This window comes from Halichoeres trimaculatus, unplaced genomic scaffold (assembly GCF_033239565.1).
Source record: "Halichoeres trimaculatus isolate MK-OKI-2021-1 unplaced genomic scaffold, fHalTri1.1 fHalTri1_scaffold_6, whole genome shotgun sequence".
Classification (NCBI taxonomy): Eukaryota; Metazoa; Chordata; class Actinopteri; order Labriformes; family Labridae; genus Halichoeres; species Halichoeres trimaculatus.
In genome coordinates this window covers 9,888,230-9,914,123 of record NW_027437184.1, presented here as the reverse complement: position 1 = coordinate 9,914,123, position 25,894 = coordinate 9,888,230, and the positions used below count along the sequence as shown (strand labels likewise).

At 38.4% G+C, this 25,894-nt stretch overlaps 2 protein-coding genes across 2 annotated transcripts; both read left to right on the top strand.

The window, feature by feature from the left end:
• The first annotated feature begins 3,264 nt into the window (after positions 1–3,264).
• On the top strand, positions 3,265–20,930 carry LOC141792098 (uncharacterized). The gene is made up of 6 exons (XM_074672889.1): positions 3,265–3,371; positions 5,020–5,211; positions 5,534–5,614; positions 19,607–19,669; positions 19,791–19,921; positions 20,749–20,930. The coding sequence occupies exons 1-6, from the start codon at positions 3,285–3,287 to the stop codon at positions 20,798–20,800; spliced, it is 606 nt and encodes a 201-aa protein (XP_074528990.1). The 5' UTR covers positions 3,265–3,284; the 3' UTR covers positions 20,801–20,930.
• Positions 20,931–21,197: 267 nt separating this feature from the next.
• LOC141791734 (uncharacterized) lies at positions 21,198–24,824 on the top strand. Its single transcript, XM_074672377.1, has 8 exons — positions 21,198–21,315; positions 21,702–21,779; positions 21,878–21,967; positions 22,112–22,186; positions 22,887–22,976; positions 23,675–23,767; positions 24,358–24,447; positions 24,595–24,824. The coding sequence occupies exons 1-8, from the start codon at positions 21,198–21,200 to the stop codon at positions 24,822–24,824; spliced, it is 864 nt and encodes a 287-aa protein (XP_074528478.1).
• Positions 24,825–25,894: the final 1,070 nt, after the last annotated feature.

Sequence of the window (25,894 nt, the reverse complement as noted above, 5' to 3'; positions counted from 1 at the left end):
CTAGTAGTGATGAAGCCTGAGGCTGGAAATGTGTGAAAAAAAAATCCTGCTCTGTCATTTTTGGGTCTATTGACACCAAATCGGAGACAATAAGACAAGGCCAGCCCCTGACCTTCCATGTTTTTTTTCAGAGCTCTACCTCAAAAGGAGCCCAAGTACAGGCCTGTTTCTCCCTGGACGATTAACCCTTTATTGTCCAAAAAGGCTGAAATGGCCAAAAAGGGTCAAAATCTCACACATTCCTAAACCAAAGTGCATCAAACTGCACATGTTGTACATAATGGGGATAATGTGACTACTCATGCACGTTTTCAGACCTCCAGGGGCCTCTTAGAGACGGATGAGGGCCAAAAAGACACATTTTCCCAATAAATGTTCCTCTTCTGCTCTCATTTCACTTCCGTAACACTTAGAGAGCTGAAACCTCGGATCTGGTACCTCTGAAAACTCTAAAATCATACTCTGCTGGAACTGTCTGGCTAGCCCTTCCCAAACAGGAAGTAGCTACAGAAACAACCTTGAGACTTGGCTCTGAAATCACATGCTCACAAAGCTCACCTGAATCTCCCCTAAAAGTTTCAGTTCATTTGATGCAAAAAATTCCAATTTATGGAGCTTCAGAATCCAAAATTGTGAAATTTTGACTGTACACCAGGGGTCACAGGAAGGTCATGGAGACACCAAACCACCACAGTTCAGTTCCAAATAAAACCTAGTATAACATACTAAAAGATCAGCCCCTAGGTCCCATTAGAAAAAAAATGACCAATGGTCCTACTGGGAAAATCAGGGCTTGTTAGCCTTTTAAACCCTGAGACCATCCTGCCGGTGGGAATGGATGCTCACCCTTATTACTAACCCGATTGAGACCAAATTTTAAAGACAAGTACTGGGGCCCCCCAAGAGTCAGAATCTACAATATTAGCCTCCTAAACCAACAGGGAGCCAGATGGCACAGGTTTGATGTTTGGAGGTGTCTCCCTTTAATGTCCAAAAGGCCAACAAGGGTCAAAATTTCTCAGATTCCTCAACCAATTTGGACCAAATGGCAATTTGCTTGATGCTGTGTCCTATGGCAATGCTGGTGTACATTTTCATACCCATAGGAGCTAAAACACCAACAATGGAGCAAAAAAAGACAGGCTAACCGGGTCTATCTTCTAAAAATGCAGTATAACCTTTAATAAAAACAATGAAAGCAACAATCACAGTTCACCAAACAGCTCAAGGTCATCCAGAAGGGCAGACTGAACGCTCTGGGAGCAGATCTGCAGTGAAAACACCTTGGATGAAGTTAATAGTCACTCAAGAAGTTCACTTCCATTTTGGCTACTTTCAGTACATCAGAAAGCATCTGGAAATGAAGGGCACATTTTGTACAACATATTAAGTAACATAAAACTCATTCTCAGTGGAACTGAAGTCTGATATTTAGTGGGACTATTCAGGGCAGTCAAATGAAGCAATGTATAAATTTTCAAGGGTCTAGCCCCATGGTAAGTCCCTCTTTTCAGCAGTGAGGCCTACTAGTAGTGATGAAGCCTGAGGCTGGAAATGTGTAAAAAAAAAAAATCCTGCTCTGTCATTTTTGGGTCTATTGACACCAAATCGGAGACAATAAGACAAGGCCAGCCCCTGACCTTCCATGTTTTTTTTCAGAGCTCTACCTCAAAAGGGGCCAGAGTACAGGCCTGTTTCTTACTGGACAATTGACTCAAGTGCACCAAAATGGCACAAAGTCATCCAGAAGGGCAGACTGAAAGCTCTGGGAGCAGATCTGCAGTGAAAACAACTTTGAAAACGTTAAGAGTCAATCAAGAAGTTCACTTCCATTTTGGCTACTATCAGTACTTCAGAAAGCATCTGGAAATGAAGGGCACATTTTGTACAACATATTAAGTAACATAAAACTCATTCTCAGTGGAACTGAAGTCTGATATTTAGTGGGACTATTCAGGGCAGTCAAATGAAGCACTGTATGAATTTTCAAGGGTCTAGCCCCATGGTAAGTCCCTCTTTTCAGCAGTGAGGCCTACTAGTAGTGATGAAGCCTGAGGCTGGAAATGTGTAAAAAAAAATAAATCCTGCTCCATCATTTTTGGGTCTATTGACACCAAATCGGAGACAATAAGACAAGGCCAGCCCCTGACCTTCCATGTTTTTTTTCAGAGCTCTACCTCAAAAGGAGCCCAATTCAATTGCTTATTACAATACAACTTTACACACAACAATAACCATAAATTTTACTCAAGTACAAGTAAATGTACTGGTGTTCAAAAAAAATACTTACATAAAAGTACAAAGTACTGTTCTTATAAACTACCCAGACTATTGATTACTTTTGAACCAATCAATCTTTTATTGCATCGGTGACTATTGGGCCCCACGCCCAATATATTTTCTGAAAAGCCCCAAATCTTGAGTAATGTGAAGCACCGGAGTTCAACAGAAATATATATTATATACAAAGCAAACAGGAAAAGGACATGTAAACTAATATTTTGATGGACAACCCTTTGAGACAATTATTTAAAATCAGGCTTTTCTGTTACTCTCCGTCAGACTTCTGCTCCTTTTCAAAAGTATTCTGCTGCTCTGATATGTCCAGGACAGTTTTTTTAATTATCGTTTTCAACTACAATCAACACATTTTATCCCCATTTTTCCCCCAACATGAAAATGTTCAAGTCATGTGTCATTAAGACCCCTTGAAAAACAACTGGCCTAAGAAAAATGTAAATGAGTGTAAGGGTACCTGATGAGGAAAATGTCATCAGGTCAGAGCAGCTTTGTTTGACACACACTGGTATGCAAAAGTTTGGGCACCCCTGACAATTTCCGTTTTCTGTTATAAGTCATTGGGTGTTTGGATCAGAAGCTTCATAGTACTGACATAGTAATATTTTAGTGGTGAATTTTTTTTTTATTTTTTAGATTTATAGAATATTTGGAATGCATCATTAATTAAATTAATGAAAGAAATGAATTGTTTAATATTTAAAATATACATATTTATTTTAATATATTTTCAGCTGTACTAGATCTATTACGGCTAAAATGATAAGGGTTCTTTTGTAACTAGATTATTTCTGTCAAGAAAAGGAAAGGGTTAATACAGTTTCTGTGGAGAGTAAAGTGAGGAGTGGAGAAACAGCGTGCTGATTGTCAGCCATCAGCTTCAAAGGGACACCGCCCCCTGCACTTGCATGTGCACTGGAGAGCCGCGCTCTGCTGCCCATCCCCCTCCTCCGTCCGCCTCCTCTCACAGCGGCCTGGCGCATGAGATGGCAGCTAGACTGGCGCGATTCGACCGAAGACTGAAGAAGCTACGGACTCATCATGATAGATGTTTAACACGGCATCAGAAGCTGGTAAGAATTTAACTTCTCTTAATCTTAACATGTTTGTAATTGTACTTTGCAAAACGGACTAAAAAGTTGTAGAGTTAGTGATATAGATTTCGTTTCCAGTAAAAAAAAAAAACAGAAATGCGTGTTATTAATCACAGGCTCGAGTTTACATGCATGCGTGGTTTTTAATCAATGAGTTATCGTAAACAGCAGCATTAGCCTACTGAATGTAGATGGAGCTATGCTAGCTCAGTAGCTTGGAACGAACTATTCTGCTTACTCCAAGCGGCGTGTGACAACTGTAATGCAGCAAACTATATCTTTCTATAACCTCTTTCCCGCGAAATTTCCACTATATATTGCTGAAAAAAATCAGTAAGGTTAACTTTAGAACGATTTATAGCGTAGCATGGCCTGGCAGGACTGCCTGTGAGCACATGGGGGTGGGGTGGGGTGGGGTGGGGTGAGGTGATGGAGCACACGACTCTCCTGCCCTGCTCCGCTCCTCTCCTCCTTCTCTTCTCCGTGTCCTGTTTCCGCGTCAACGGAGGAACTCCTGCGGTATGAAACAGCCTTATGTGAAGTAAAAAGGGAGTTTTATGCTCAGCCTCTCTCCTGTGTTCTGTGTGCTGAGGTTGGGCTGATAGTGGACTGTTACTCAGACTTAAAACAGACATTCACTGTATATAATGATTGAGTCTAAGTATCTTAAAATAAGTTGGGTTCAGTCAGACAGCTCACATCATTTGTCATTTAAGCATGTATTGTTCTTTTGTGAATGAATGAGTTTGGTGTCAGGGCTTGGGGAATAAGATATAAAATGTATGACTTCAGGTGGATGCTGGGGTGGCAGAGGGACTGAAGGAAGGCAATATGTTTCTTGTGAGGCAGCAGTGTCAGTGACAGGCAGAGAGGAAGCTGGGTTTCTTTTTAAAATTTAAATCTTGTGCCAGATGTGGAGAGTGTGGATGATTGGTATGGTCATGTCACGTGGGTGAAGCAGCGCAGCTCCAGTTGCCTGTAGCAGACTATACTTCAGTTGCTGTAGACATTAGGCTGACAGCAGCGTAGCCCTTCTGTACCAGCAGCAGAGGAAGGAGGCCTCAAGAGAGGAGGAATTTTGACACAGAGCTGATAAAGACTGCAAAGACCTGCAGGCAGCCTTTTTTAACAGTAGTACGCAGTCCTCATTATTTCTAATGTAAAATCTGATCAGGGGCATTAATCTATTAGCTACAGCACTGTGCCACTTTTAAAAGCATGTAAAGGAAACACTGAGAGATCAGCCCAACCTTTTCACACACATATGAGTGGTTAAATATTTGTTGTCTCACAGAATAATCTTTAATAGTGGAAGGCAATCAAAACCGTCACACAGTACAGCCCTGATATAGTTGGCTATATATAGTATACATAGCCCTGATATGGTTGTTTCTCATGTGCCGACTGTATTTTTTTTATATTAAGAACATGAAGTAAGTGAATTTTTTATTCTGCATGGAAATAAAATAAAGTTCTGATTTATCAAAATGTTTTTTATCAAATTTATATTTCCAAATTGCTGATTTGGAATAGCTTGGCTGATTATACAAGTATATTATATATAAGTATATAAAAAAGATATGAACATAAAGTGAGAGCTCCTATCCTCTCCTGCTCTTTCATCTAGGTGGAAGCTATGGACCAACAAAAGCAGCAGCAGCAGCAGCAGCAGCAGCAGCAGCAGCAGCAGCAGCAGGGGTCGGCAGGCCCGGATCTGTCAAAGCAGCACATAGTGCCCCCAAAGATGACCACTGACACCATTTCTATCAACCAGATGGAAGACTTGGACCTACTCGTAGGCAAGGAGAAGAACAGAGAGGTGAGATGCAGCCCTGCAAAATTTTCAACACCTGCAAGGCATATGTAAATTTTGATTTGATAATCTTCAACAATGATAAAACAAAAACTCAAATGCAGTAATAGAACAAATGTAGGCTTTTTTATTTAAAGCTGACAGCAGAATGAACTCACAACAATCTTTGCAACCCTAGCTACCTGACAATAAATTAAAAAAGTGTCATTTTTTTATTTAAGGTCCAAAAGAATAAATCTTTAGTCTACAGGAATGATCCAGACTACCTGTAAACATACATGCTTCATTATTTCAGGGCTGATTGGTATTTTGCATGTGCTGATTTCAGTTACAGGGCCAAACCTTGCATGAAAAGTCAGGAGATCAGGAGGAGGGACACGACACAGATGACACAGATGAGCTGGAAGAGGTAAGTGCTGCCTGTGTTTCAGGTAAAGAGCAATGAAGCAGGTTCAAGCACCCGGGGGTGGGGGGTGGGGTGGGGTGGGGGGGGGTGGGGGGGGGGTGGGGGGGTGTAATGCCTACTTTTTTAGCTTGTGGTGCTTGGGCTTGCAAGTTTTCGTAGCACAAAGAAAAAGTTTGTAGCGCTGCAGGTGGACAGTTAAACAGGATTTATTGGCGAAGTTCATTTGTGACCTGCTCCATTGTTTTGAGTCATACTGACCCAGAAAAACATTTTGAGATTTATACTTATCTGCAGAGGAAAACTCTCAATGATTTCAATACCAACATTATGTTTCTACACCAAATACTGCATTAGATATATTCATCCATGCTCTTCAGCTGGTCAATTTTTTTTATTTTCAAGAAAGTTCTTTTAATTCAAACATGGGTTAGCAGTGTTTTTTTTAATTCCACAGCATAAACTTGTTGCTAAATGTTATCATTTTGAATGAAAAACATGAACCTCTCTTATCAACAGTTGTGGCTCTAGGGGGTTAGTTGTGGCTCTACGGTTCAGTTAGCCCATGGTTCGGTTTGTATCTCGGTTTTGGGATCACGGTTTTGGTTTGGTTTCAGTTCATGTTTTGCATTAAAAAAAACAAGAAGTTTGACTTTCCAAAAGATTCCCTTTATTTTGCTTTTAAAACTATATTATGACAATGCCTCTTGGTCTTAACTATTATTTGGCTTAAATAAAGTATTATGACATTTATAATAAACACTTCAAATGTAAACATTCCAAACTGTTGGAGTGCCTCTCAGCTCCCCGGCTAGTGTAGTGACCGACTACTGAAATACAATTTACTATGTATTGTACATGATATACACTATACATGAAAAAAACATAATCAGAGGTTAATATAGACATGATTTTTAAAAAGTTTATGTATTTTTAGTCCTACATTAAAAACTTTTAGTTGTTTTTCCATCTACAAGCTTGATTAAACAATGCATAAGAGGAGAAGTGATGAGAAAAAGTGAGAGAGCGCTGGGGCAATCGACTGTCGTCTCCATTATGCACACAATAAACGTGAACGAATCATACATTTGAATTATGATATCTGATAAACTTAGTTTATGAACTCTGCGCTGACTTTTTGAATGGATTAATCAGACTAAAATTACAGTCTATAGGACGTGGAGACTCTGATGAAACCGCTGTCTATCTCACCTGTACGCATTTGTGCGCGACCTTATGTTCCTAAGAGACAGCGTCAGTCAGTGAACAGTCTGCTCCTGTCTGATCTGCTCTCAGACAAAGTAAGAAACATCAGAACAGATGACAAAACTAAACTTTTGCCTTTTTTCCTTCACCTGTTCAGCTCTCACCTATGGCTCTGAGATGTTTTTCTCTCCAACAGTGATCTGTCATCAGCAGGGTTGGCAGGAGAGAGCATCCACCTTGAGGTTTATAAGTAATAAAATATAGCCATAATTACTTTAATAAGAGCTCACTCAAGGTGAGCTGCTGTAACATCAGGTTCTACGTGATGGGAACAATCTTCTCCAGCACTGTAAAACTTGAAGAAAAAAAAGAAGAGAAAAGAACAACAACATCAAACCATAAGTAGTGTGAAGACCAACACTAAATATGCTATTAAAAATTTGATAATTTTTCTAGACTTTTTCAACAACAATGCTGCGTTAATATAATTATCCTGAATGTAATTCTGCTATTGCTACATAACAATTACAATCTGCACAATTGTTCAGTCTGGACAGTCAAGAGTGGTTTCACTTCAGCAGTATGAATAGTTTTGGTGTCAACAGCATTTTTTCTGTAACACTGAAGTCAAAGAAGGGTGAGGTGTCATTGAGCTCTGACATTGAATGGACAGTTATGGTCCCAGGGAAATGTTCATATGATCTTTAGTTGACATAAAATACCAATAAAGAACATATTCTTATTTGGATAGTCTCAAAGGAAAAGTTTGGTTCCTCCAGCTTTTACATTGTTTAGAGAATGACAAAGAACAATATACTCACCCAGAAGGCTTTCCTGATCCATACAGTGCTTCAGGAGATATTTAGATCCAAAATCGAGTGAAGGACATCCCTATAATGGTAGCACATAGAGCATAGATCGCCGCTCCTAAAACTGCATTAATCATCCAAAAACTTGTGTTTTCACCAATATTTCATCATGGTCCGCTCTCGCTACTCTTCCATTACAGTCTGTGTCACTCCAGACAGCGCTGTGTGGCTGTGCTGACCTCTGAACTGAAGAAGAAGAATGTTTGCCTCCGCACATGTGCAGTACTCTCTGGAGTGCTGCCTCCGCTTCCTCCTTTCAATGAGCTACTCATCTGTAAACTCTGGCTGGAAACTGTAAGGACATCCATCATATTCACAGTTCTCTTTCCCAACATCTTCATCCCATAGATATTCATTTTGCACAAAACTGGAAGAAGAAAGTCGTTGTGTAGCCGGCCAAAGTCTTCTTCTTCAGTTCAGAGGTCAGCACAGCCACACAGCGCTGTCTGGAGTGACACAGACTGTAATGGAGGAGTAGCGTGAGCGGACCATGATGAAATATTGGTGAAAACACAAGTTTTTGGATGATTAATGCAGTTTTAGGCGCAGCGATCTATGCCCTACATGCTACCATTATACGGATGTCCTTCGCTCGATTTTGGATCTAAATATCTCCCGAAGCACTGTTTGGATCAGGAAAGCCTTCTGGGTGAGTATATTTTTCCTTTTCATTGTATACATAATGTGAAAAATGCAGGAACCGAACTTTTCCTTTAAAGCAAGTTTGCTATGCATAGGTCAGAGAGGTGTGGATCATCTGAAGTATGGAGAAATAAAGTAATACACACCCATCTCCTACTACTCATTTTACTGTAATAATACTTTCAATAATATACCGGTAACAAGGTTATTTTCTTTAAAAATATATTATTTTAAAACAAAGATTACACCTATGTCTGTGTCCAATTTTATATTAATTATTATTATTACTTTATTTGACAGACTTGAAGTCCATAACCATAGTCTGAAAAAAAGACTACATTAGTCAAAATAGTAAAGGCTACATAACATCAGCGTTAGAAGAGCTGTGAAGACTATCTGGGAAAGCGAGTGCTTTCTGGTATAAAAATGATGTTTCCCATGAGCACTTGCACCCACTGTCATGAGAATGTGACTCTTTTTACAAGGTATGTTTGTTTTGAAAGGTACAAGGTATGTGTTTGTTTTGAAAGCAAATGAGTAGTGAGCAGATCATCTTTTTAACTCTATTTTCTTTGTTCTAGACAAATTTTTACTGGATACATAGTTATGAGGTCATGCATTTATTTGTAGTTACACAGTGCTGCTGTTTGACACGTGAGAACAATCAAACTTTGTAAACTCAGTTTGTAGCGTTGTTTAGTAGTTGTCTATATTTAGTGCTACTCACAGCCCAGATGTAACATAAGTGAATCCTGATTGTGTCCTACCAGTGCTCATTTATCAACTCCAGCCTCATCAAGCAGAGAAAATGTAACCTGGCTCTTCATTTTATTTATAGACTCTCAAGTTTGATCATAGCACTGCAGTATAACGGCACGTGAGCTGCAATGATCTGTATCACTAACAGCTTAATCCTTGTTTTATCCCATCATCTATCACTCTCCTGTTTAGCTTTGTCCTGCTCTGACATCCTTTAACTAACGGTCTAACAGTCCAGTTCCAGTGACCAATACTACTACCTGCTCTGGTGCTGATAATCTTATTTTAAGTTGTGGATTACAGTCAGACATATAACTAGAAGTTAGATTCTTTTCAAGGTCTCTTTGAAAGTCCTCAGCCCCTGTAACATCTGTACACATTATTCTTTGACATTAACAAAAAATATGACAGGTGATGTGACTTACTAAAAAGTTCTTCTGAAAAGGTCAATGACTGTAAAAAAATATTTTAAATTCAATCATTTCAGGCGAGGCAAAGAAATTCCCATGAACATTCTGAATCTTTGGAAAGGTCCAAGTAGTAAAGGCTGCATTGTATGTGTCAAATATGAATTTGGCATCATCACAGACAAACCAGCATCATGTAACAATTAAGACCAATTCAAGTGTTGACGTAACTCAAAAGTGATATATCTGCAGTCACACAGAGGGCCCTCATTTATCAATCTTGCCTTGAAACTGGTACAGATCTGTATGTAGATTCAAGCTTATGGCAATGGTGACATGTGATTTATGAAAAATGCATACCGTTGCCAGTCACGGCATATGCCCGATCAGGTACTGATAAATCTTGCAGGTGGGAACTTACATTAAAATAACATTACCCTATATTCATCGTTAAGATGGCCTAACCCACAGAATTTAATACGTACAGGGACACATGAAAAAAAAGACTTCTTTGTACTGGAGTGTGAAAACACATCAATAGAGGAAGAGAGAAATGAAGCTGTGTCATTTGGCAAACTAAATGGGAATATGTCTTCTGACAGGTTGAAAAAAACAAAGACAGACAAAAACCAATACTGTTTTGAGAGAAAACATCAATCACAAAAATAGGTTGCAATAGGTTGATTTAGGGTCTTGAATAATCTTGAGCATGGGAGTAAGAACAATTTGCTTATAACGATTTATTTTCTGAACAAATAAAAATTTCAAAAACAACTTTTAATGTTGTCAATAGCAGATAGATACTTTTTAAAATTGAAATGGCATCTTTATCATCTGGAGTATAAAGAATTAATAAATTTCACCCTTAAACATTATATAGTTAAAGCCAACCGTATATAAATTCATTGTCAGCAAGTTGCTACTTCACACAAAAAAGCAACAGCTGTATTACTTGGAATAATACGGCATTTCATTTGTTTACAAGGTAATCTTGCATACTGTTCTCAAACAAAATTCAAGCATTGACATAACTTAATGATAAAAGATGATCTCTGAAGGACCGTATTAATCTGTTGAGTGAAAAAATAAATAATTCCATGTGCTTAGATAATTGGTGTTTTTCTCACTGAAAAATATTTCTAGACGAGATAAATGCCAATTTCTGATTTCAGAATTAACAATCTCATAAATTTGAAACAGGCTACATGCATGAGTAGAGTTAAGGGAACATCTCAGAAATCAAGATTGAATTACCATCTTTTCATTTAATTTTTTGCAGACTATTAAATTTAATTTAAATGAAATTTAAATGTTGAAAAATTTGACATGGATCAACTATTTTGGATCAACAGACAAATACTAATTCACAAAAAAAAAAAAAAACTAGTGTTGACGGTTACAAGTTGATCTTTAAAAAGATTATAGCCATAAATATAGTTACATGTGTTTAACTCGATGAAATATGTTGCAACAAGTGTATTTATCGGTCTATTTACTGTAGGATTTTACAAATATTCAACTTTATTTTTTTTTTTGGAACATTCTTTTTATTGAACATTTTCATAATTATAAAAGTCCAGTACAGTGTATATACATATTAAATGAGATATGTAGCAAATCCAGAATACATCCACAATGTTCTTACAAATTCTCATTGTGTTTCATACCAGGTAGTTGCGCACACAGTTCCTAGGTACTCCAACCTTTTGCCAAACTTTTATGTAAATGGGTCTCTTTGACCATTAATACTAAATCTCAGCCTTTCCAGAGAAATATAGTCTGATACCAACGATTTCCACAAATGTATCGACAGAAGTTAATCTCCTACCCACTTAATCGTAGCAGCCTTCGAACCCAACATAAGCAAAAAATGTACAATATTCTTATGCAGTCTTAGTGAATCAGAGATACATCCCAATAGACATAATAATGGGTTAGGCTGTAATTGCTGTTTGATTATCACACCAACCTCATCACATACATTTTGCCAAAACTGCTGGATCTTTTCAAATTCCCAAAGACAGTGTAATCTTGTTCCTAAAATAAACTTGCTTTTTGGACAGTTTGGAGATGTCCCAGTTGTATATTTACCATACATATATGGAGATATATGTCCATATATTCTGTAAGATATTATATTGCATTTCTCTGAGTCTGTTACATGTAGATATTTTTGAAGGTAAAAGTAAAGTTTCCTCCCAGGTTTCCATTTCTATTGTTGTTTTCAGCTGAGTCCCCCATGACTTCCGTAAGAATGACGGTCTATCTGAATTTAAATTTTGCAGCCAAGTATAAAATTTGGAGATGAAGTGACCTTGTTTAAAACTATCTAAGATTGTCTTGTCTAATACATTAAAGTCATCTGAAAGACTGAGAGTATCCATTTTAGTAAATACATGGTGTCTGACCTGAAGGTATTTGTAAAATTCTTTTGTTTGTAGTTTATATGTAGCCTGTAGTGATTCAAATGTTTTAATTTTTCCTCTGTCCCAACAGTCATAAATATGGGGACTTCCTGCTTCATACCCGTTCTGAAATTAGATCCAGTGCCCCGTCCAGTTAAATCAGGATTTTCAATCATTGCTAAACAATTCAGTTTATGTTTAGTTCTAAATAATTTCCGTTGATAATTCCAAGCATTACTCGCATTGGTAATTAAAAAATTATCATTTACCATGATTGGTAGTTCACTCCTTCATTTATCAAGCAAGTTGACAAGAGAGTACGGTTTGGAGAAGGTTGCTTCAATCTCAAACTATGGTGGCTTTGGTTGAGTAGTTTCCCATATTGATATAATCATGGCTTGTTTTGAGTTTGAATGGTTGTAATGTTGGGAAGGCCCCAACCTCCTTGTTCTCTTGGTAGTTGTTAAATATCTAATTCAATTTTAGGCTTTCTGCCAGCCCATATAAAGTCAGAGAGAGCTTTATCTATATCTTTAACCCTATACAGCCAATTGTATCATATTTGATACATACTTTTATGATACCTCCTTTTACTCAACATGATCAGCAAATTACAAAAAAACATCTGGATACAATCAAATAAATGATTAAAAAAACTCCTCAAATGAGTTATCAGTTGCCCAAAACACCTAATGTATCAAATGAGATACAAAAAAACTACATGTTGAATTTTATGGACATTTTGATTTTTATGGATTTTAGCAGAAAGTGAAATAAACATTTCAGCTCCAAATTTTTTTTTAATTTTCTGGCTATAATCTATGGTCTTGGGCCTTAAAGGGTTAATGTTTTTTCTCTTCAAAGATGAAGAGCATGGATAGAGGGTAAATAACTTTGGGGAGAATTATCATCTTGATGAGACTGACTCTGACAAGAAAGGATATGGGAAGCTCCTTCCAAACTAACAATTTTTCTCCAGTGTGTTTTATCATGGGGTTAACATTTTCAGCATAAAATTGAGTTGTTTTAGGTGCTATCTTAAACTTTATTAAATTATAAAGATGCACTTGTCAGTTACGTCAAACACACCTACACACAAATCTGGGAAAGTTATCACTTTATTGTGGTGTGGAGCTTAGTAATATCTACTAAATTACATTGAAAATATAACTTTCAAGACTGTGCTAATAAGAAGCTGTATATTTTTAATCCAGGGTTTACCAATCCATATTTCTGAGACAGTAGCAAAATTCAAATTAAGAAGCACCCATACATAATTGTCTTGAAATATATAATGTTTCATATATAGGTTACTTTGATTCTTTATGTGCACTTCTTAGCATCCACTTCAGCCTTAAAGAAAAAAAAATGGACCTAAATCAAAATATATTTATAAATATATAAATGCTAAAAATGCCCTAAATGTGTCAGGCATTTTCACAACACCATAACTAGCCAATGTTTTTTTTAATGTATCTTTTGGGCATTTTTTTGCCTTTATTGATAGGAAAGAGACTGCATAGGCTTTTGAAAGGGGGGAAGGGAGAGCAGTGAAGACACTCAGCTAACTGACCACAGGCGGGATTCAAACCTGTACCGACAGTAGCATGTACATGGGGTGCCTGGTTGTTAACCACTCAGCCAAACCAGCACCCCAACTAGCCAATGTGTTGTTGTAAATTAACTCCTTAAAATTATTTCCGATGTTAAAAGGCTTTCTGGCATTGTAACAGCTAAACAATCAAAACTTGAAAGCATATGAGGTGTGCATATGTGCTTCAGAGATGTGCCTTAAGTTATTCTGCTTTTAGTGTGATTTTTAAACATAAGCGTTACTGGTGATACAACCTGAGATAGATGCTGACATGCTGGGCGCAGAGAGAGACTACAAATCACATTTTAGGCTCTGTGTTTTCAAACCTTTTGGGTTATGAAGCTTCTGTATGATAAAAACAAATAAATCATAACAAAGCCAGATATTTAGACAGCTCCATGACCCAAGAGGTTGTGTATTATTAGTAGGGCTGTAATCAACCAAAGAAACTGTTGGTCGACCAAAGCACAGCAATTGTCAACCAAAAATCGACCAATTGCACGGGGGGAGGTCAGCGAAGTGCGGCACAGTAAGACTTATTTCAGCACCTGCTTCTGTTTTAGCCCAGGTTTTTTTTGCTTTCCGTCCCTTTTTAGAATGTGCTACAAAATGACGTGCTACTGCTGGATTAAACTTATATCAGCACCTGCTTCTACTTCTGTTTTAGCCCAGTTTTTGCTTTGTGTTCCTTATTAAAATACGCCAGAACATGACGTGCTGCAGCCACAGCGCGACTGTTTGAGCGCCACATTCATACCGAGCTGCAAGGTGTGCCCGGTGCACCTCCAAATGCCCTGCATCTTAAACCATTCATGGGACTCCCTTAGTGTTTCCACACAGAGTCCCATATTAGCCACGTTGTTCACTACAATAAACACTTTTTTCTGCTCAAACTCTGCAAGTTCATATAAAGATGTTTGTTCCTGTGTCCGCCTCTCCTTTTTTTCTTCTCTCAAGCAGAAGACTCTTTGCTTTCCAGTAGGGCTGAACAGTTTATCGTTTTCAGATCGAAATCTCAATTTTAGACAATGCAATGGAGCCAAAGGAGCAATTTTTTGCAGCGCTCCTGACTGACTCAGGATCTGTTGTGTCAAGTATTATACACATTCTGTTTTCCAAATTTGTAGACAATCTATATGTTAAAAGTGCTGGTAAGCAGGTCAACAACACAAAGCCTCTAGTTAGGAGTAGAAATTGATAAAAACAGATTATTTATCATCACTATTGATGATTAAAAAATCGTGAATTGCAATATCTGCCAGAAAAATTAGATATTTTCCTAAAATTGTTCAGCCCTACATGTGAATATCCCAAAGCTTGATTAGAAGAAAATCGTGAATCGAATTGAAATCACAATATCTGCCTGAAAAATCACAATTCAATCTTTTCTTAAAATCGTTCAGCCCTACTTTCCAGTCTTCATCAGTGAAATGGGCAGTCACTGTCATATAGGACTCCATTCAAAGACACATCCACATCTGTTATCTTTATTAACTCAGAAACTTTCTATTTTTTGCTCCCTCGTATTTTGCCGTTAATGCGTGCGTAATTGTGTTGCGTTCCAATGTTTTTCTTGGCCTTCCACGACACCAATGCCCCTCATATCCTCAGAAATAAAATTGACAATTTCACATATGATGTCGTTTTTGCATTTGGATATTTATATGAGGCATAAAATCCAGTGCGGACTGGGTGAGGGATGCCCCGCTGCAGAAGGCAGAGCACAGAGCGCATGCAGCAGCGGCTGCGAATAAAGGATTATTAGACTAGAATATTGAAATTTTCTTAATATAATATTAATATTGACATGAACGATAAAGACATGAAAAGATAGGCTGTTTCCTGTGAAATGGTTCACTTGATACAGTTCTCCCGATAAAATGAACCATATACTGCAGGGGAAAATATTAATTGATACATTTGGTCAACCAATCAGAATTTTGGTCGACTGAGCACGCATCGGCCAATAAGTCGACCAGTCGACTTGGACTTTACAGCCCTAATTACTAGATATGTATGGAGATTCAGAGCTTATGTCAAATGCTTGTTCTTTATGGACAGAAATCGATCCAGGTGTGGAGAAAGGATAAAATGCTTTGCTGCATACTGCAGTTAAGAATGAGTTCTTAAACTTTGAACTAGCTTAGTGTGCACATTATGGGAATGTTATTGGCAAAATACAAGAAGAATGTTTCTTTTTTGAAGACTAGAATTAAAGTAATATTGCAGCACTTTAGTTTTATTAAAAGAGGATATTGAAGGAATTTAAGAAGGCTGAGTCTCACAGACTGTAACTAATCTACAATCAAAATATTCTCTGATAACGGCTGCTACGGTTGTGTAACCAGTAAGGCTTATGCAGAGTGGTAATATTTTATTAAAAATTACCACTCCCACAAGGTTTTACCCTATAATGTCTCAATAATACAGAATATATTTGATATTATTGAACAGTTATATGTTATTATTTCATACTTAAAGGCAGTGTTGGCATTCCTGAAAAACTAGCATGAATTTGAATGTAGCATCTCTTCAGGACTCCCCCTAGCCCCTCCTCCCCCTCCCCTTGGAGCTCCCTCAAAGCAACGCCCCCGCTTACATGCACGGGCGCCGCTGATTCCCAACTATGATTGTGAGTGACTAAGAGACGGACTCAGCACATCATTTTATGTTTTGCACTACGTAGAGTCATGTCTCATTTAGAGGTAAGGAAACACCAAAATGTTAAAACTTAAAGCTAAAAAAACAACAAACAAACATGGCTTTTGTCAGTACTCGCGACTGTCAAGCTAGAATAGTCCACTTTTACCTGTGACATGATATCAGGAGTAAAGCTATAATACAAATAGTACATGTACATTTTCTCTAGGACTTACCAAATATCACATTTTTTTTTTTCTGATTGTCAGAGCCCCTGTGGTGAGAGTTTATTAGACTCTGATCCGAAACTAAAGCCCAGAGCCAAGTACCTCATCGGGTCAGAGGGGACAGGCCCGAGGTCGAGCGAGAGGAACAGTAGTTAGAGGCAGGGGAACAGAGCAAGAAAAGGAAGCCTCTGTCTTTCTTTTCTTGCTCTGTTTAGCTGGAGGAGCAGCAACGGGCAATCGAGGTATAGGTAGCTTCTCCGCCATTCTGCAGCACTGCTCCTTCCTTCTCAGCTCGGCCACACGCACTGAATCATGTGCACGCCAGTGAAATGTATGCGCAGGAGGCAGGCAGAATGGCGATGGGATTTGATTGGTTTACAAACAAGGTGGCCCTGGATGATGATTGGTTGGTGTTTTCCCTGTTGTACTCCTGCTGTAGATAGCGGATATTTTCCGCTCTACTTTAAAAACACATCATGTATTTCTTGCCATCGGTACATATAGATCATTTTCATCAGCATGACAAAAAGTGTATCTAAATCCAACTACCAATTATACCTTTAAACAGTCACATAAATTAAATAAGTTGGCAGTCCTCTGGTGCTGCTGGTATCTCACGCCCTGTCCTTTGACAGAGTCATATAGGAGCTGATTTCTCAAGGAGAACGTTTCTATAAATGAAATGGCAATAAATGAAAAATTAGATCATGAACAATTTTGGCTAGTTAAATATACAAACATCTAGCTAAGCAGCTAAATCTTGTTAAATCAGTTGATCATTACCATATAGACCTTCTGGAATTTATGTTGGTCTGTATGCATACTTCTTGTTCAACAGCTTAAGCCCCTATAAAAATCTAATAGTTTTTTTCATTGTCACTGAAAATATTATACAACACATCTAGGTTGTAAATTTTCTTCTTTCTTTTTACAGCAGGAACATGTAAGGAATATCTGCTTGATACATTTATGTCATTGTAAGTAAAACATGGTCAGTATAATTTAGAGATAGACAGACTCCACAGGCCTAATATTCAGAAACATAACGTATTCATAATACTTTCACCCCATTTCTTTTACTATACATTTACCATACCTTATGCTGTTTATTTTGGCTAAATAGTCTAATGACATCTTCACCTCAGTCTCTCACAGCAACCCTGTGTCCTAGGCATGAGGTTTGTATATTACTGTTAAAAAATTTTCTTGTGTTGTGTGGCTATAAATCAGTGGCTGCCTCGATTAGTCAGACAATTTTTTATTGAATGAAACACTACATTTCCTCATCATGTTAATAACCTAAATGGAATTTCTGTGAGAAAGCATACACCTGAGACACCTAGGCTAATGTTACACAAACTGATGTTATCACACTTATTAGCAGCGTTCCTAACCTGCTCTGGCGGGTTTGATAGCCTTTACAAACAGAAAAAAATAATAATTTTAGCTAAATATTAAGCACTTACCATCATCTCTTTAACTTGGTGGTGTCTTCTCATGTCTCCTCCGGAGTAAATAGCAGGTAGCAGGGGCTGCTGTTGTGAAGTTTGCTGCTCCACTTGTACTTCCCAGCTATCTCAGTCTCCATTAAACAAAGCCAGCTCTTTCTACCACTATCTGTCAACCACAGCATTCAGCCTTTGTCTGTTAACAGCTGTGTGCCACAAAAAACTTTCACAATGCTATATTTAAGAGTTTTAAAGCCATACTCATCATTAGAATTTTATATCCATGTTGACATTGTATAAAAGCTGAGACTTCATATATTTGTAAATGCAGAATTATCCAAAACAGCCAAGAATCTTTTTCTCATGTTTCAACTTGTTTGAACAAGAACGAAGACTGCAACTTCTTACTCATTATCAAAGCTTCACATTTGATGTAATTGCCTCTTGCAGTCTACAGTAAGGTCACAAATGAGCAATTTCAGCTCCTACTAGGCTGTCGGTTAGTATTAAGATGTGAAAGTAGGTTTTTGCCCAAATTGTTAGACCAATGGTGGTCAATGGGGAAAACAATTAAATAGTAGGGCTGTCATTTTAAAGGGTTAATTAGATTAATTAATTATACCGCAAAGTAACGCGTTATAAAAATTAACACAGATTAATCTGAATCCCAAACCCACGGGGCGTTCAAAGACGCACTTATTTTCAAATGTCTGACATTTACAAACAGTTTGTCCTACTAGGAAAAAGTGGTGTTCTCGTCAGATTCTTTGTATCTCATTTATTCACAAGTCCTTTTTGAAAATCTGCAGAAAATCAACCGTTTGCTCTAGCTCAATTCTGTAAAAAACAGATATTTCTACACTTTTTACTGCATTAAACAAGCCCTGAATGATCGATATTTTCCCTGTATTTAAATCTAAAGAATTCTTTGAAAATTTCCTTCCATCTTCCTGGTGTCATGTTTCAGCTTGGGGCTGCTCTGCACCAATCAGCAACTGTTTGTGTGTTCAGAGCATGTTAAACTGAGAATACTTCACTTTTCTTTGATCCAAGACTTGAATTAAGTGTCTTGTACATAGTTCCTCACAGTTTTTAGCCTTTAGCCCTGGTCCTCCAAAGTGTGTTGTATATATTCCCACCTCATTTTTAAATGTTTTTTAAATGTAATTTTAATGTCCTGGAATTCAAATTCTTTATTTTGGGACCTTAAGCAGATATGAGATTAAAATGCGATTAATTAGATAAATTAATTACAAATCCTGTAATTAATTAGATTATTTTTTTTAATCGCCTGACAGCACTATTAAATAGCATACACTAACTTTATTGCTAATTATCATATATATAATTAATTTTTTTAACTTTTTTTTTTTTACTTTTTTCTTAGGTTAATTGATATTCCCAAGCTCTCCCATTCAGTGGTAGTATGCTAACTTAGCTAATGCAAGTCAAGTCAAGTTTATTTATAGAGCGCCTTAAAGAATACAGCAGTCAATCAAAGTGCTGTACAAAAAGCATAGAAATCAAAATATAAAAGCAATATAATTGCTTCAAGAACATTGTGATAAAGCTATACAACAATAAAACAATAAAAGTAAAACAGGTAAGAAGGGGCAAGACCATTGAGGGCTTGAAAGCTAGCAAAAATGATAATCAGTGCTTTTCTGTGCTTTTTAGCATCCCCCAAGCTAGTTAAGCCCCTCCCACACTAGCATTCTAATTTAGCTAATGCTAGCGAAAATGCTTTTAGATTGGGAATGGTATGCGTTGACATGTTCTATGTTTTTGGTTGCTCATTCAGAAAATGGACCAGTGCCCTTCAGATGCAAACGTTTCACCGCTGAGCAGTACTGAGAGTGTGGTTGTAAGTATGCAGACAAACCAGTGTGTATTCTAAAATCACTTCTGATGGTAGGATTAAAATTTTAAATAGGATATATTCTTAAAAATGTGGTAATTATGTCACATGTGACTTTTTTTTCTAGCTTACAAAGGAAATGCTTGGGATCTCCACTGATGACTCTCCGATAAGCAGTGAAATAAGTGAGGATGAGTATGTGCCTAGTTCTACGGAAGAATCAGAAGAGGAACCGAAGCTGATAAAGTCTAAAATAAAGTACAGTATAATGAGAAACTCGGATGATGAATGCCTGAAGAAAAGTTGTGTCAAGCGTGTAAAAACCAGAAAGAACACATTGACCTCTTCCAGTTCCACAGGAGAATGGGAGATCTCCGAATCCTCTAGGGACAGCGATGTTCAAGTCCTGAGGTTGAAAAAGAAGAAAAACGGCAGTAGAGTGTACAATAAGAGGCACTACTGTATGTACTGTTCTAAACCATATGCAAAAATTGCACGACACTTGGAGATGAAACACAGCAACTTGACCGAGGTAGCACGAGCATTTTCTTTTCCAAAAGGATCAGCGGAGAGGAAGGTGCAGTTAAATCTTATTCGAAATAAAGGCAATCGTCGACACAATTTTGAAGTCCTGGAGGAAAGAAAAGGGGTGATGGTACCCTCTCAGCAAAGCAGTAAACCAGTGGATGTGAAAGAGTATCTACACTGCATATACTGTGAGGCATTCCTCAAAAGGAAGGCATTGTGGCGCCACTTGAAAAGATGCAAACTGGCAGAGCAAAGAAAAGCTGGAAAACCAGGCAGAACTAGAGTGCAGTCACTTTGTGCTGCTGGACAGCCTGTCCCAAAGGGGACAAATGACAAAGTCTGGGCCCTTGTAAATGACATGAATCAAGACAACATAACAGACATAATTCGGCAACAAAAATATATTCTGAAGCTAGGAGAACACTTCTATAACAAAAAAGGCACAGACACAAGCCAACACCAATACATCAGGCAAAAGATGCGAGAAATGGGACGGTTAGTTCTCCGAGCAAAGACCCTTGGCAAGCTGAAAACAATGGATGACTTCTTTCTCCCAGCAAACTTCTGCCATGTTGTGACTGCTGTGAAGATGGTCTGTGGATGGAGTGAAGATACCAGCAGCTTCAAGATTCCGTCTTTGGCGCTCAAACTTGGTCATAGCCTAACCAAAATAGCAGATATTGCAGAGGTTGATGCAAGGATGGCTGAGAACAAGAAGGCCCTTGAAAATGTGGTGACATTCAGGACACTGAAAGAAAAAAAGTGGGATGAGTGGGTATCCTCGCACGCACTGAGGAACCTCAGAGAGTCAAAATGGAATAAACCTCTTCTAATCCCCTACTGTGAAGATGTTGTGAAACTTCACAACCATATTGACGCAGAAAGGTCAAAGTGTCAATCCAGTCTCAAAAATGAACAAAATAAGAGCAACTGGTTACGTCTTGCTAAACTGACACTCTGTGAAGTAATCGTCTTCAATCGAAGGAGAGAGGGTGAGGTCTCGAAGATGTCTCTGAATGACTTCATGTTGAGAAACACTTTTGCCAGTAATCCAGATCTTGACCTTGCCTTGAGCGATGTTGAAAAGAAGCTCTGCAAATACTTTGAGCGGGTGGAAATCAGAGGTAAGCGGGACAAAAAGGTTCCTGTCTTACTCAGCCCAGAAATGGTGTCCTCCATTCAGTTGCTGGTGAATTATCGTCGGAAATGTGAAGTGCCGGATGAGAATCTGTATTTGTTTGGGAGACCAGAAGCAGAAAGCCACCTCAGAGGATCTGATGCCATCCGTGCAATGGCATGTGAATGCGGAGCTAAGGACCCTCAAACATTGACATCAACAAGATTAAGGAAACAGATGGCAACAATGTCACAAGTTCTAAACCTGAGAGACAACGAGCAGGACTGCCTAGCAGATTTTATGGGTCACAACATCAGAGTCCATCGACAATGTGCCATGTACACATTAGTTTGACATACTAGTTCACAACGTTTTTTTGCTGTGTTTATTCAGAGGAAGTACCTGAAGACAGCTCTCTATCTGGAAGTGAAGATGAAGATGTGATGTTGAGTCCATCATCTAACTCATCAGGTATTTTCACTGAACCAGTGGTTCTCAACTCAGGGACTGGGTACCCCTTGGAGGATGAAGCCTCTTTTAACAAAGCATCTTTGTGTTTTTCAATGAAGGTCAAAGATCAGACAAAAAGAACAGGCCTGTTGAGTGGACACCTACAGAGGAGGACCCAGAGTCTGATGCTTCGCTGCAGCTTACCAGAGGTATTTAAACATGACCTGTTTACTTCTCTTATGTGCACAGTACTTGATCTCTCATGGTGCTTGGAAGTGGTCAGCTGTTCCCTCATCAGTGCTTTACTGAAGGAGCTTTTTAAAATATTCTACTGTGAATCTGTTTGTCTATAGGTAGATCAAGAACCGTGAAAAGGACCTGGACAGAGGAGGACGATGAGTCTGAGACCGCATCACCGCCAAACAGAGGTATGTCACCGATAACTGGTTGATTGGGTGTAACAAGCCACTTAATGCACAATTCAGTTTTTATGTTGAGCAACTCTTTACACATCAGACTGCTTTTACTGTCATGTATTGGTCTTTGAGCTGTGCTCCTTTTTTAAATTGCACTGTTTATTACCTTGGTTTATTTCAACTGTCCCATTGTTCTTGTGGGTCAAGTTGGGCAGGACACAGGGAAAGAAGGAAGGAAGGTAGAAAGAGAGGATGTATTGTGGACAGATGAAAGGGAAAAAATTAAGGAAAGAGAATTGGAGGGAAGATTTGGGGAGGGAACAGATTTGGTCAAGGAAAGAAAAAATTAAGAACAGAGGGCAACAGGGAAGGAAGGAAGGGAAAAGGGAAGGAGAAAGGGAACATAGTGTGGGGTCAAAGAAGGAAGGAAGGATGAAGGGAGAGAAAGAGGGACCTGTTTCAGTGGGTGTAATCTACTTTACTTTTTTTTTTTTAAATAATCAAATCTTGTAATATAATGGCACTTCTACAGTGTCATTTATTGTTTTTTTTTTATCTACCACTAAGCCTTGTTTTAAAAAGTCTTTACTTGTCAACAATGCCATTTTGGCTATCTTTTGTTTCTTGTTAAATGATGAACTATCTTCCAACTTGGTGCAATCAGTGCTTTTAGTGAACTTTTCTACCATTGTATCTCTTTGTTTTTGAGAAGGGCCAAAACCTGTGAAAAAGATGAAGAAACCCATCAAAAGGAGAACAGAGGATGACCAAGAGTCTGAGACCGCATCACCGCCAAACAGAGGTATGTCACCGATAACTGGTTGATTGGGTGTAACAAGCCACTTAATGCACAATTCAGTTTTTATGTTGAGCAACTCTTTACACATAAGACTGCTTTAACTGTCATGTATTGGTCTTTGAGCTGTGCTCCTTTTTTAAATTGCACTGTTTATTACCTTGGTTTATTTCAACTGTCCCATTGTTCTTGTGGGTCAAGTTGGGCAGGACACAGGGAAAGAAGGAAGGAAGGTAGAAAGAGAGGATGTATTGTGGACAGATAAAAGGGGAAAAATTAAGGAAAGAGAATTGGAGGGAAGATTTGGGGAGGGAACAGATTTGGTCAAGGAAAGAAAAAATTAAGAACAAAGGGCAACAGGGAAGGAAGGAAGGAAGGGAAAAGGGAAGGAGAAAGGGAACATAGTGTGGGGTCAAAGAAGGAAGGATGAAGGGAGAGAAAGAGGGACCTGTTTCAGTGGGTGTAATCCACTTTACTTTTTTTAAAAAATAATCAAATCTTGTTATATAATGGCACTTCTACAGTGTCATTTATTGTTTTTTTTTTATCTACCAACAAGCCTTATTTTAAAAAGTCTTTACTTGTCAACAATGCCATTTTGGCTATCTTCTGTTTCTTGTTAAATGATGAACTATCTTCCAACTTGGTGCAATCAGTGCTTTTAGTGAACTTTTCTACCATTGTATCTCTTTGTTTTTGAGAAGGGCCAAAACCTGTGAAAAAGATGAAGAAACCCATCAAAAGGAGAACAGAGGAGGATGACCAAGAGTCTGAGACCGCATCACCGCCAAACAGAGGTATGTCACCGATAACTGGTTGATTGGGTGTAACAAGCCACTTAATGCACAATTCAGTTTTTATGTTGAGCAACTCTTTACACATAAGACTGCTTTAACTGTCATGTATTGGTCTTTGAGCTGTGCTCCTTTTTTAAATTGCACTGTTTATTACCTTGGTTTATTTCAACTGTCCCATTGTTCTTCTGGGTCAAGTTGGGCAGGACACAGGGAAAGAAGGAAGGAAGGTAGAAAGAGAGGATGTATTGTGGACAGATAAAAGGGGAAAAATTAAGGAAAGAGAATTGGAGGGAAGATTTGGGGAGGGAACAGATTTGGTCAAGGAAAGAAAAAATTAAGAACAAAGGGCAACAGGGAAGGAAGGAAGGGAAAAGGGAAGGAGAAAGGGAACAGTGTGGGGTCAAAGAAGGAAGGATTTATTGTTTTTTTTTTAATCTACTTCCAAGCCTTATTTAAAAAACTCTTTACTTTTAAAAATGCCATTTTGGCTATATTATGTTACTTGTGAAATGATGAACTATCCGCCAACTTGTTGCAATCAGTGCTTTTAGTGAACTTTTCTACCATTGTATCTCTTTGTTTTTGAGAAGGGCCAGAACCTGTGAAAGAGATGAAGAAACCCATCAAAAGGAGAACAGAGGAGGATGATGAGTCTGAGACCGCATCACTGCCAAGCAGCGGTATTTCACCAATAATTTTTTTTTTTAGTCTCATACAGAAATTGTTGGTTTTTCAGTAAGCTTCAGACAGGACAAAAACCAAAACGGTTTCTGAGGTCATCTTGGCTGTTCTAGTGTGAACTTTTTGGTTTTGTTTTATTTTTATAGATACATCCAGGAGAAAGAGAAAGATGTGGACCAAGGAGGAAGTCCAAGCTGTGGAAAAAAAGCTGATGCACAGCATTAAGACTGGCAAGGTTCCTGGTAAAGTACAGTGTCTTGAGTGTATTCATGCATTTCCAGAGGAACTTAAAGATAGGACCTGGGATGCTGTGAAGTTCTATGTGAAGAACCGTATAGACGCTTGGAAGCGGCAATCTACAAAGAAATGCTGGTAAATGCTGCAAGTTGATTATTTCTCTCTTGTTTTACGTTTGAATGAGAGGTTGTTAATGCAGCTCTCAGAAAGTGACCGTTTGATTTGTGCCACCTGAAGCTGTGTTTGGAGTTCCTCTAACAGCAGTGATCTGCTCAGGTTATTATTTTGCACTTTATTTAGATTACAGCTATAGTTAACTTACTGGTTATTTATGTAACAGCTGGAGTTAAGTTGCACTTTATTTATGTAACAGCTGTAGTTAATTTGCACTTCAGTTATTTAACAGCTGTAGTTAATTTTGCACAAGTAGTAGTGTAGATTGGGAGAGAGGAACGAAGAGGTGAAAAGTAAGTAGGGAAGAACAAGGAAAGTAGAGTGGTGGAGAGGAAGGAAGAAGAAGGTGAAAAGTAAGTCGGGAAGACAAAAAAAGAAGAGAGTGGGGGAGAGGAAGGAAGAAGGAGGTGAGAAGTAAGTCGGGAAGACAAAAAAAGAAGAGAGTGGGGGAGAGGAAGGAAGAAGGAGGTGAGAAGTAAGTTGGGAAGACAAAAAAAGAAGAGAGTGGGGGAGAGGAAGGAAGAAGGAGGTGAGAAGTAAGTTGGGAAGACAAAAAAAGAAGAGAGTGGGGGAGAGGAAGGAAGAAGGAGGTGAGAAGTAAGTTGGGAAGACAAAAAAAGAAGAGAGTGGGGGAGAGGAAGGAAGAAGGAGGTGAGAAGTAAGTTGGGAGCAACAAGGAAAGAAGAGAGAGGTTGAGAAGAAGGAAGAAGGACATGAGAATTAAGTAGAAAAGGAAAAAGGAGAGCGAGGGGGAGAGGACGGCAGAAGGAGGTGAAAAGTAAGTAGAGAGGAACCAGGGAAGAGAGTGGGGGAGAGGAAGGAAGAAGGAATTGAAAAGTACGTAGGGAGGAACAAGGAAAAAAGAGAGGGGGAGAGAAAGGAAGAAGGAGAGGGAGGGAAAGGAAAGAAGATACAGAAGGTAAGAGGAGATTAAAGAAGATAAGGAGGGAGATATAAAGGAAGGAAGGAAAGAAGGACAAGTTAAAACAGTTTGGTTTAGTTTGACCCAGGAGGGTTAACTGATAATGTATTTTG